The sequence below is a fragment of the Coloeus monedula genome, assembly GCF_965178545.1.
Source record: "Coloeus monedula genome assembly, chromosome: 17".
Classification (NCBI taxonomy): Eukaryota; Metazoa; Chordata; class Aves; order Passeriformes; family Corvidae; genus Coloeus; species Coloeus monedula.
This window is the reverse complement of record NC_138797.1, coordinates 11,708,502-11,720,529: the sequence shown is the minus strand read 5'-3', so window position 1 is coordinate 11,720,529 and position 12,028 is coordinate 11,708,502. Positions and strand designations below refer to the sequence as shown.

Here is a 12,028-nt window from a genome sequence, read left to right as displayed (position 1 = left end):
TGAGTAATGACTAAGCTTAATGACTGGGTATGACTAACACTTATAAATACTTAGTGCCTTTTCTCCCCCTCCCCCATGGAGGGCAAGGAAAGAAAGAAAATCAAATAATACACTGGTAAAAAGGAAGAAAGAAAGGAACTAACAGGTTGAAGCTCAGTGCATGAACACTTGTATCTTCTTCCAATCCACCCTTAATACTACTGCAAACATGACTGCACATACGTCTGTTAAAAACTAATAACACCTCATGCTTGTCTTTTAACTTCTACAGAGTTTAGTCACTGTCAGCCTCCCTACTCCAGATCTCTTCTCCCACACTGATCCCTCCACAAACACTCTTCCAGTCCCCTCCATCGACTCTTTTGCCACAGGTGCTGCAACTCCTCAGTGCTACTCCTTGGAGCTGGCACTTCTGACTCATGCGAGTACAACTGGTCCCACTCGCCACACCACCACTTAGGCTGAAAGCACCTGATGTTATTACATTCGGAGAGAGGATCTAAATCTAACCCTCCCTTACAGAAATATTTGATTAATAAACTGAAGGAAGGTGTGCAGACAACTTAATACAGCCTTGCTGCCCCCCAAACCATCTCAGAAAGACTCGAGCATGGCACCACACCTCATTGCTTGGGTTTTGTTTATACTCTGCTATCTAGAGCACACATTTTTCAACTGCACTGGCTGTCAGCACAGTCTATCCAGCACGTGCTTTATTCTGCACAAAAGCACTGTGATAGCTTTTAACAGTTCAGCTACTCTGGAAGCATGTACTAATCAAGTTACAATCATAAGTTAGACCATTTTTACAAGAGAGGGTTCCTCAATTCAATACAAATCTTAGGACAGTCATGTCAGTCATGTAAAATAATATTACACACTGCTGTGAGTTTTATGCTATTCCTTGTCTTGGTACTGGTTATGTGTTACGAAAAAATACATTTTAGTAATGCATTTTAAGGGAAAAAGCATCAAAATTAAGAAATGCAGCACTCATAAGTTACAATTCAAATTTATAAACAGAGATCTACCATGGCAAAAAGTTACTTACTTTCATCAATATACTTTTCCAAATCCCACAAAAAGAGTTTGGTATCTGAGTTGGACCTTGCACTAAATTCTGTACAAATACTCAATAAAAGCACCATCCCTATTTAACCTATTTTATAACACATTCACGCATTTTGCTGAGAATCAACCTTTGATGTTCAAAGTGCAACTTTCTGATTACTGGTAATCTAAGTAGAGAAACTCATCTTTTTAAAAAGTTATTTTGAGTCTGACAACAGTTACAGACCCAAAGATCAGCTACATTTGTACAATGCCTTAAAGACAGCTCTACTGAGGCGTTCAGCGGGTGTACCAATTCCTTATAATTATCAGCTCTTTCTTGATTACTGATAATCTATACCATTATACAGCAACAATAATTAACGTTTTGTCCTCACAAAAAAATATCCTGTATTTTAAAAAAAACCTTAAAGGCATAAATAAGACCTCAAGGACAACTATTGTATTTTACATTAAATATTATGCTAAAGACAGCTGAAGAAAATTACTCCAAGACAGGAGGCTTTGTGGTAAAATACTGGCTCTCAGTTCCTTGAGACACCTGCACCTCCAGAAGACAACCAGCATTTCTGGGAGGAAATTCCCACAGATTAGAACTGGGATAAAAATTTCCAGGGTAAGCTGGGGTAAAACTGTCCTAGGAGGTTTAAAACAACCAAAAAACTCTATTCACATGTCCATGGCCTGAATGAAAAAAAAAAAGAAGGCCTCATCTAATCTGAAATATGGATGATCAGATAATCTTTATACCTGTTTAATTACAGCCTGGTCTGTGTACAGGTTGTATCAGCAATTTTGCTTCTCTTACGAGGAAGCAGATGCAAGAGGGCTGATACAACTATATGCACACAGGAACAGACCTGTAGCTGTGTAAGGAAAAAGCCCTTTGTCACCTATGAGCAACTCTCCCTAGAGTTTGGCCTTCCTTCACACAGAGCTTTAGGGTTCAAAATACACCTGAAATAACTGTCTATTAACCATGACTAAAATCTCCTCTCTATCATTGCCTTCAGTTGTGAGAAACAGTATTTTCAAAATTCTTTTCTTCATGCCACTACCTCTTCAGATCTTTTTTTCACAAGAGATTATGTGCCTAACATAAAGCTAAACTTGCTAACAGTCTTCCAACTAGCAAAAGCCCTGTTTTTTTACATGAAGCAATGACAAAAAATTCAAGAAGATTTAGGCAGACAAATAGAGTTATAAACATTCATAAAGTTTCAACACAAACAATAATCTTGGCAAGAGTAGCTATTTTCAGGTAAAAATGCTGATTTTTAATATTTCTGACAAAAAAATGCATATACTAACAAAAGATGTTTAATGTGTTAAGTGACTTCTATGTCCAGTTACTTCTGAGCAGACTCTGTATTTGATCACACAGTTTTTACATAAAGCAACCTTTCCACACACCAGTATGTTCTCTTTCCTTGAACCCAGATAGTTTTAATAGCCGTATTTCAACTGTGTTCTAGAACTACTTCATAATTCTTTTTAGAATTATATTTACATATCATTTTCCAAAACAGGGAAGACAAACAACAGTAAGAGTTCTCATACACCAAAACACTTCATTTGAAGAGTTTGTGATATAATTTGTGTCTTATCAGTGCACGAAACTGATGCATTTTCACCTCAGTTTGTTAACTTGGCTGCAGCATCCTGTGTTAGTAAGGGATTCAAGTTCTGGACAACGTTCAAATTTGTGGTCCTCAAACCAAGAAGGTTTCACATGCAACCTGCTAGATTTTCAGGGATGGAAAACACGTAACTTCTTGCGGAGTGCAAAACAGCTCAAAAGAAATAAATCACTTCTGGTCATTGACCAGATCTTTATCACAAGCTTAGGGATACCCAAAACCCCCATTTGAAAGATCACCATTTGAAGATCACACAGACATATCCATACATGCACTTCCAAAGGCTGTTGGGAACAGTATTTTTCATAACAGAACTGAACAATATGTAACCAGAGTTAATAGCTTTCATAGCTTAACAGAATTACAATTATATTCCCATTAGATCCCATCACTTAACGACATAGTCTTATCAGATGTGCACAACAAGATACTCTTTAACAGAACAAAAAAGCCCTATTGCACAGCTCTCTGAGCCTCAGGTTCTTTGGGGTACAAAGCCAAGCATGCAGGAGTCCTCAGTTATGGAAGTTGCAATGTGAACAAACACAACTTTCAGTCTGGTGACATATGGCAGATCTGATGTAGCAGATTCCAAATAAAGCAGAATGTTCCTTTTGCTGATGCATGATTTGAACATAAAATCCACCCCTCACCCAGAAGAGTTCTGCAGAAGAGATCCACAGTTATCTTCCACAAAGACAGATACTGCTTTACATGCCAAGTATAGGACTCCCAAGCTCTAATCCTGGCAAAATATTGATTCCTGCATGGCCTTGGGCATGTCAGAACTTCTCTAACTTGCTCTTTTCCCCAGCTCTAAAGCAGAGTTCATACTACTTTATTTACCAACCACACAGGCATGTTTCAAGAATTAAGTCTGTAAAATGCTTTGAAAGTAAAACATACTGTAAGTACTCTAAGAAGCCCCCATTGTCACGGTGCATTGCAGACATTATTTTTAACAAAATCGAGCCATGCCAACACAGTTAACAGGCATAATATTGGCAGCACATGGAACATACAGGGAAACTATAATGAGGATATGTTTGAACTCGCTTAGTAGTCAGTGAGAAATAGAAACAACCACATTCCACTACTTCATAGTATTTCTTCTGTTCCTTTCTGTATTCCTTATATTATGGAATTCTGATGACTTCCTTATCTATCTACATCCTAGTTACTTTGGGGACTTCTGGGGTACATGTTTCAAGTACAAGGCAACCCAAAGAATGAGGCATTCAGTACAAAAAAGTAACACAAATCGTTTGATTTGATTCTTCTCAGTTGCCACCCTTCTCCATTTTTATACACTCTCCTTTGCCCAACCACCCACCACCCCAACTCCCAACTGAAGGAAATAAAACTACTGCAGAAGTTATTTTTCAGTTACTCCAGCTTCAAAAAGTATGACTGCTCAAGTCAAAAGGACCCAAAACCATGCTTCAAACCATATGTTCAGGTAGTTTTCCCATTCTAAAGCCACCATAACCATGGCCTAAGTTCAAATCCTTCTTGGATAGTGAACACAAGTTAAAAAACAATCGGGTTCTACAAAAAAGCTCCCATTTAACACCAAATGAAGTTTTGAGCCTCTAAGGCAACAAAGAAAACCTTGAGCATGCATATTCATGTAGAACATCTTCCAGGATGTGCAGATGTACAGCACTGATGCTCTTTCAGGTATTCTTTGCTTCTGGAAAGCACCAGCAGTAAGTTTTAACCACTGGTAGACTTCAGAATGCTGGAATGTTCCACTATTAAAGGGGCCCCAGCAGTTTCTCAGTCTATAAAAGGCCCATCCTGTCCTCACCACAGAAGAGGCACATGAGATGCCCTCCAGAAAGCAAGCAATGAAGAAATTCATAGTCTCATCCCCTATCATCAGCTACTGGCAGATCCAACTGAGTTTTGTGAAAGTAATCAAAAAGGTTTTATTTTTAGATACAAGGCAAAACAATTCTGTTCTACAACAGCTGCAGAACTGCTCTACTGCTAGTGGGAAAACTGGTCATGACTGTAGAAGTTAAAAAAGAACCCATGAAGACAAGCCATCCTATTTGCTATCTTCAACAGGACTACATGTCACCAAAGTGTATTTAATCAGGAAAATACCAGTCTTTATGGCCAAGCCACCAAATTTTCATAAGTACTAACAGTCACTCAGAAGGTAAAAGAAAAGAGGGACAGAGGGAAGTGAAAGTTTCTAGATTTCAATTTCACCTAAGCTAGTAGAGAAAACTGTCCAGACCTACCTGCTCTATACTATTCTTACTGGATACCTTCAGCACTCATCAATCTGCTTCTTCGTCTAAGCACTCAGCTTAAAAACTTATTATGAGATGTTTGTGCATAAAGATAAAGCAGAAGAGAGTAGCAACACAAACTTGCAAAAAAGAGAAACCACATCTTTGAACCCCAAGTTGACAGTACTGCTAAGTATGCATAAACTCACAGATGCTGGGTTTGTACTACAGCACTGCTGGACAAGACGGGATTTTCAAAAATTGTTTCAAAGTACCCAAGTTTTGCCATTTAACAAGATAGTTCTACCCTGTGTCAGCAATGACTTCTAAACACTTTACACTCTTAGAATGCAAAAGATAAATTTTAGGGCATAACTCCAGTTATACTTTACTGAGCACCTCTAACAGAGGAAGACTGACTCACTGCTTTAATAAACCAACTGATTTTCTAGCTCTTACCATATAATTGTACGTAATACATTTCTCGTTACTGAAGTGCTCAGAAACAACAAACTTCATTCAATTTATTTCCAGTCAGTTTCACTAGTGTCACATCCTTAAGGAGGTATTATATAAACTTGTGTTCCCACCCCCTTACAGAATCATCTCACAATATTTCCATGTCTTTTCTAGGAAGGTATAAATAGGGTTATTTTGGGACCTTCATTACCCAAATCTGTCCAACTGGAGCACAAAGATCCAAACACAGGCTCCTGAAGAAAAGACTAAGCACAACAGTCTTCTCCTCAAAGATGTCAGAAGTGAAAGACCATCATTAATACACAGGTATTCTCAATAGTCCAGTTCCTTGGAGAAGAAATATACCAAAATCCAGTAAGGTCACAACAATTATGGCCCACTGGCTCTTCAAACATTCCAGTTTGGTCAGTCAAGGTTTGTTGCACAATTGTCTTAAGATACAAAGTATTATTCTAAAAGTAATCTGTTTTAAAGACCATTGATGGAGTTTATTTTCCATGCGCTCTTGAAGAAAACATTTGAAACCTTGAAAGGTTCCTAATTTTCAAGTCACAGCTTAGTAACTCCTGCTGACATTTTATATTCTGCTTTCCATACATGTGACACTGTAACTGTATTTTGGAGAGCTAGAAACAGTAATTCTGGATAAGAAAATAACTGTAAAACCTGTGCTGTCATGGTCAAACCTTCCATCAGAATTTTCTTTCTAAGTGTTTATAATTCTTGTTGTAAAAAGCTGTGTGTGCAGTGTATGATTTCAAACTATTTCAAGCGCTGTCTTAGAAACTCTTACTAGCACACACTACTGACTTTTAAAAACAAACTCGTGAATGCAAATTCGATGCATGCAGTAGGTGCACAGCACACAGGCACTGCAGCTTCACACTACCAAACTGCCTCCAAAACTCTGGCCTCTGATGCTGTCATTTAAAACACAATTTCAAAAGCACAGCCACATACACTCCTTTCACTATGAATGTGCCTGCACTCTGCTGAAGATCACAGCAGTTGCACGTGGCCAAACTTGCAGAGGTGCTTGGACCTTGCGCCTGAGAGATGTTTGTAAGAGCCCAGCATCCATCAGTTCTTAAGTGTTTTGAAAGAAATGGTTTATGCAAAGCATTTTCAAAGCTGGCTACTTTTACAAAGTATAAAAAAAAACAAACTAAAGCAATGTAAAAGAAAAATAATCAGTTCTACTAAAAAAAACCCTTTTCAATATTAAGTCTGTCTTATCATGCAAGAACTCAGTTTCCAAATTCTATATATCCAATCACATATACTTGCTTAAGTCATGCTTATTCTTTTGAAGTTATAAATATTTGTTTAAGTGTAGGACAGACAAAAAAGTGCTTAATAAAAATCCAAGTGCTTAGAACCTGTATTGTTTTACTTTGATCTATCAAGAACTCCAAAGGAACAATTTATGGTCCAATTTTGCTTAAGGACTGGCAATGCTGCTTCTAAGAGTAACACATTTCAGTATGCTGTGGCAGTCTGAAAACATCAGCTACATGAAAAAAGGTCCCACTGGACTCCACAGTAGTATTTTCCCCCATAATCAGGTTTATAATGCAGTATTAACAAAAAATGTAGGTATAAATGGCAATAGACTAAACTGGATCAATCCTTTGATACATTATGGCAATAAAGAAAAGAAGGCTTTTCCAACCTATCAATTTACAGGCTTCAATATCAAGCACTGGGATTTCAAGATCTGAGTTTTACTGCTATTTTTTAAATTAGCAACATGTCATTCAAATTACTCATATATGGAACAATCTTCAACAGCAAAAAAAAAAAAGAAAGAAAGAGGAATATTTATACCAGTTAGTACTTGGATACACAGAGTGTTTGATAGACTTCATCAAACTACATGGCATCACAGACCACAGATAGCACATTACACAAAAACACAGTGTTTAGTAACACAACACGTAATTCCTGATCTACTTTATGTGACAGGTGCATTGCTCTGAGGTTGGGCAGGAGTTCCAAGAGATGGGTTATTACTAAGACCGCTTGTATTTTACTAAGACCACCCACTAAAACCACCACTGATTTCAGCGTTACTAGCAAAATTTAATTAGCTGTTCTTTGCATACTGCCCTGAAAACAGTAACCAGTAAGAATCCAGCTATTGTATGTACTATTAGGAGGACAGGAAGCAATGTGTAGGTTCACACAAGTATTTGCAGCTGAAAGTCAAAGTGGATACAAGCAACAAGCCTGATTCAAAATAACAGCAAATATATAACATTAAATCCCCAAATCTAGGATATTTAAGGAGGGCAGAACAATTTTGAGCAAAGAAACACTTCTCATCCTGCTTTTCACTCACCTACTGAGTTCAGGACTAGATTCCTTGTCCAGAGATGCTCAGCACTAAGCATGAGACAAGCTACTACAAAAGCTGCAGCCCTAGACACAACAGGGTGAGGTAAGGACATAGGAAGTCTGCCTTTTGTATCAGAATGCCAGTGACTAAAAAGATGATCATAAGCTTCAAATCTGTGAGTTTTTAAGTCACACTTTGAAGGTATTTAAAGCAAAAGTAGGTAGTTTTCTTGTGTTGTATCTGCTGCTTCTCTGTTCATGAGAGCTCTGTGGTACTGGGGGCACGCAGGGACAGGAGGGAACCGAGCAGCACACAAAGGTTACAAACTCCTGACAAAACCGCCTGAAAAGTCAAAATGTCTTTTGTGCTAATGAAATAACAACATTTTATTGGATAATATTCCATTGTCACACTTTGGCAGTTTGCAGCTTCATCTACACTCACACTGGAACAAAGATACCAGGCAGAATTATTTTCAATTACTGCTGAAAAGACTTTCTGGTCACCCAAAATCAGACACTAAGTAGTGGGATGTTACTATGCTACTACTACTCAACACCAGACCATTCTCATTGTTACATGTAATGCCTTTTCCACAATTCAGAATTAAATGGCACAAAATCTTACTTGGATTCCTTCCTCCCTGCAAGAAATACACTTCCAAAATAAAACCCCTCAATCCTCTGACTTACCTGGTGGTAACTGAAAATTCTGAATGTTAGTTGGATTCTGAGGTGGCTGAGGCAAACGAGGTGCTAAAACTGTAGGAGTCAAAGTTGCTCTGATTCCACTCGTGGTTGGTGTTGGAGTCCTTGGCAGACTTTGTGCCACTGTATTGGCAGTGCCTTTAGCCATTCCTGTGGGGGTGCCAGGAGCTGCAGGAGGTATCCCACCAGGATTGGGAGCAACATTAGAGAGCCCAGCTTGCATAGTTTGCCCAATAATCATGTTACCCCCTGTAGTACTGGGCTGGCCACCAGTAGCCAGTGTCTGCTGTTGGGATACTGCCTGGACTATAGTTTTAGGAGACTCAGATTTGATGACCTGTGTGGCAGGAGCTGCTGGCACAGAGGAACCAGACTGGCTGTTCACAAGTGACGTCTGGAGGGAAACTCCAGATCCCACAGTGGCTGTGGCAACAGCAGGAAAACTCCCCACACTGATGGTTGAATTGATCACAGTATTGCTCCCATTCTGAGTGGCTGCACCAGCTGCAGCCACCGTGGGTCCTGCTGTGTGGATTGGGGGCCTCACAAGCGTTACCGTGGGCGCCCCGGTGCCAACACTTGGTGGTGGCTGCGAGGAGATCACTGTGGGCGAGGAGGAGGATGCAGAGGACACAGCAGTATTAAGGAAAGAAGTCTGGATGACAGTGTTAGAAGCTGAGGGCAAAACAGCATTAACAGCGTTTCCTTTCCCCACAGATCCAGGTCCATTGTTAACGAGAGGGGCAACAGCAGGTGCAGGAGCAGGGTTGGCAGTCACAGGAGTCCCAGAGAAAGCAGCACTTCCTGTGTGGTGAGAGTTCATCACCACGTTACTCCCATTCAAAGTCTGCACTGTCGTGGTCCCAATCTTGCCATTCCTGGTGGACAAGGCAGTTGCCATGGTGCTGATAACCACCGATTTGCCCTGACTGAGGGTCCCTGGAGCAGCAGTGACTTCAGATGCTCCTGCTGCTGCAGTGGTGGTGCTGGTGCTTGTTGTGGTGGCTCCATCCAGAGCTGAAGTCTGGGACCTGGTGTTATGATTAATAACACCCCCCTGCACTCCTCCTGCCCCTGCAAAACAACAGCAAGGTTAAAAAGAGCAAATGAGCAAGAAGAGAAGTCCAGAAAAGACAGAATGTTCTCCCTCATCACCAGGTCTTCTCCATCTCCCAAGCTGCCTGCCTGGAGCCAAGAAAACAGGACAGAATACAAACTGAACATGGCTTTGAAGATGTTATCTTAAAGCCTCCAATTTCCCACCAAAGAGTGGCAGATTCAGTATTAATTGTAACACCCCTGCTTTTGACATTACAGTAAGACAAAACAGGGAAAACAGATTTAATATGAACCAACGGAAGGGAGGAAGATCATCTAAGACCTCTTCCCTATTCTGGAGCCTGACGTCCCATTCAGCAACAGGACCGCAATGGCAGGGGGGGAAAATGGCCATGGAAGACACATTATTAAGACATGTTCCCTATACCCAGCACACATTACTCTCTAATCCTGTCGTCTCCTATACAGTAAGTCAGTCAGATCAGGAGGCTCAACAACAGCAAAATATGAAAAGTGAAAGGAAAGGAAAGAAAAACATTGGCCTGGCAAGATAAGAAGTACTGCAAAGCCTGGAGTCTGTTTTGAGAAGACCCCTCTTCTTTATTACAGAATTTGTTCCGATGGATCTGAAGTTCCCACTGCCAGAGAGAGTTAAAAATAAATAAATAAAAAGCAAAGCTGGTTTTCAGAAGGGACAAGATGATGTAGCTTCTTGTCCTGAATAATCCTCATGCCCCTTGATAAGGCCTGATGTTAGCACAAGTACAATCACACACAGTCCAGGTTCTGGCCCTAAGGAGACAGAAATGGGAAAAGAATAGTGACAGGCAGACACTGAGATGCACATTATAAGGGTCAAGGAGATCCTCCTAGAAGAGTTTCATCAATCATAACAGAGGGTCTGTAGTATCTTCTTACAATTCAGCAAGACGAAATAAAAAATAAAAAAGGGGGGAGGGGAGGAATTGCAGAGAGATTCTGGGGAGACATTTCTTTCAATCCCCCTGAAAAACAGCTTCCCTCCGTTCCCACGTAGTGAGCCCTCAGTCCCAGCCTTCACAATGCCCCCCTACAACCCTCACAACACGAAGGGGGCAATATTCCCAGGCAGCTCCGGGGGTGGGCGGGTGGGAGAAGGCGCTGTGCAAGGTGGGGTACTGTGGCCTGAATTCCCCCCCTTCCCGGGACCCGGCGTTGTGACAACCCCCCCTTGAGGGCAGAGGAGGAATGGGAGGTGTTGGATGCCCCCTCCAAGCCCCTGGAACAAGGGAGGGGGTGCGGGGGGAATATCAAGGCAGGCAGATATGGGGGGGAAGCATTTTGAGGGACTTCCTCCCCTTGAAATCCCCCCTCGCTTCCTCCTCTACAGGAAATAGGTGTCATGATTAATAACACCCCCTTCCACTTCAGCAACAGCGAAGGGGGAGGGGAAGGAGCATTTACACAGACAGCTAAGGCGGCATTATCAAGAGGGAATCCCCCCCATAACCTCCACCCCTGGAAAGGGAAGGGGAGCAGTCACAGGCGGCATGGGAGGCACAGCCATGACCAAGGGGGTGGGCTCTGCCTCCTTCAGTCCCCGAGATTAACAGAGCCCTTTTACACTCCAGCAACAAGGGCAGGAAAAGCAGAGGGGACCGGCAGAGTCACGGACGGGCACTGCCGGCTCCTTCTGCGGGGCGGCTGCCCCCACACATGATCCAACACCCTCGAGTAAGCACAGGCGAGGAGGGAAAATAAAGGGGAGGGAGCAGAGGCGCGGATACACACCGAGGGGGCATGATGAGGGGAGGCTCTCCCCCGTATGATCGATACCACCCTTTGCACTCCCGCTCCTGCCACAACGAGAAGGAGGAGAGAGGGAAAAGGGGGGAAAGCAGTGAGGGAAGGAGGCAGCGGGAGCTGGGGAGTGGGGGGAGGGGAGGGCCCCTCTCCCTCAGAGCCCCCCACCCCTGCCCACGTTACCTGCTTTTGTGATCTCTGGGGCACTCAGTCCCATCTTGCTGCCGCTGCTGCTCTCTGTTTGGGCATTAGCATTGCCTCCTACTACTACTCCTCCAGGGCTGGGGCTAGGGCTGCTGCTGCTACTGCTGCTGCTCACAACATGGTTCCCCAGCAGCCCCCCAGCGGCCCTCAGGGGCTCCTGCGCCTTGTGGTGCTGGTGGTGGTGGCCGGAGGCCGCCAGCTGGGACTCCAGGGAGCCCACCAGGTCGCTCACCACCTTCTCATCCACCTCCGTGTTCAGGAAAACCTCATCCAGCAGATCCGAGCCCGCCGCCATCTTTTTTTCGGAGGGTTCCTGTGAGCGGCTCCCTCCTCCCCCCCCTCCCCTCTCACAGCTCCCTCCTCCCCCCGCCCCGCTCACACTCGGCCCCCCCGCCCAACCGCGCACGCGCGAGCGCCCGGCCCGCACATCACCGGCCGGGCAGGGATTCCGCCCGCCGCTGATTGGCCGGCGCCCGCGCTATAAAAGGCCGTGCAAATGGCTGT

The 12,028-nt window shown here is 42.9% G+C and overlaps 1 protein-coding gene across 1 annotated transcript in view; it reads right to left on the bottom strand.

The window, feature by feature from the left end:
• The window catches only part of TAF4 (TATA-box binding protein associated factor 4), a gene marked incomplete at its 5' end in the record, with an annotated part of 36,328 nt that extends 24,509 nt beyond the window's left edge, over positions 1 to 11,819 (bottom strand). Inside the window, 2 exons of the mRNA XM_082292708.1 lie at positions 8,465 to 9,553; positions 11,504 to 11,819. Coding sequence (XP_082148834.1) covers positions 8,465 to 9,553; positions 11,504 to 11,819 — 1,405 coding nt within the window. The remainder of the gene's footprint in view (positions 1 to 8,464; positions 9,554 to 11,503) is intronic.
• Between the last annotated feature and the right edge of the window lie 209 nt (positions 11,820 to 12,028).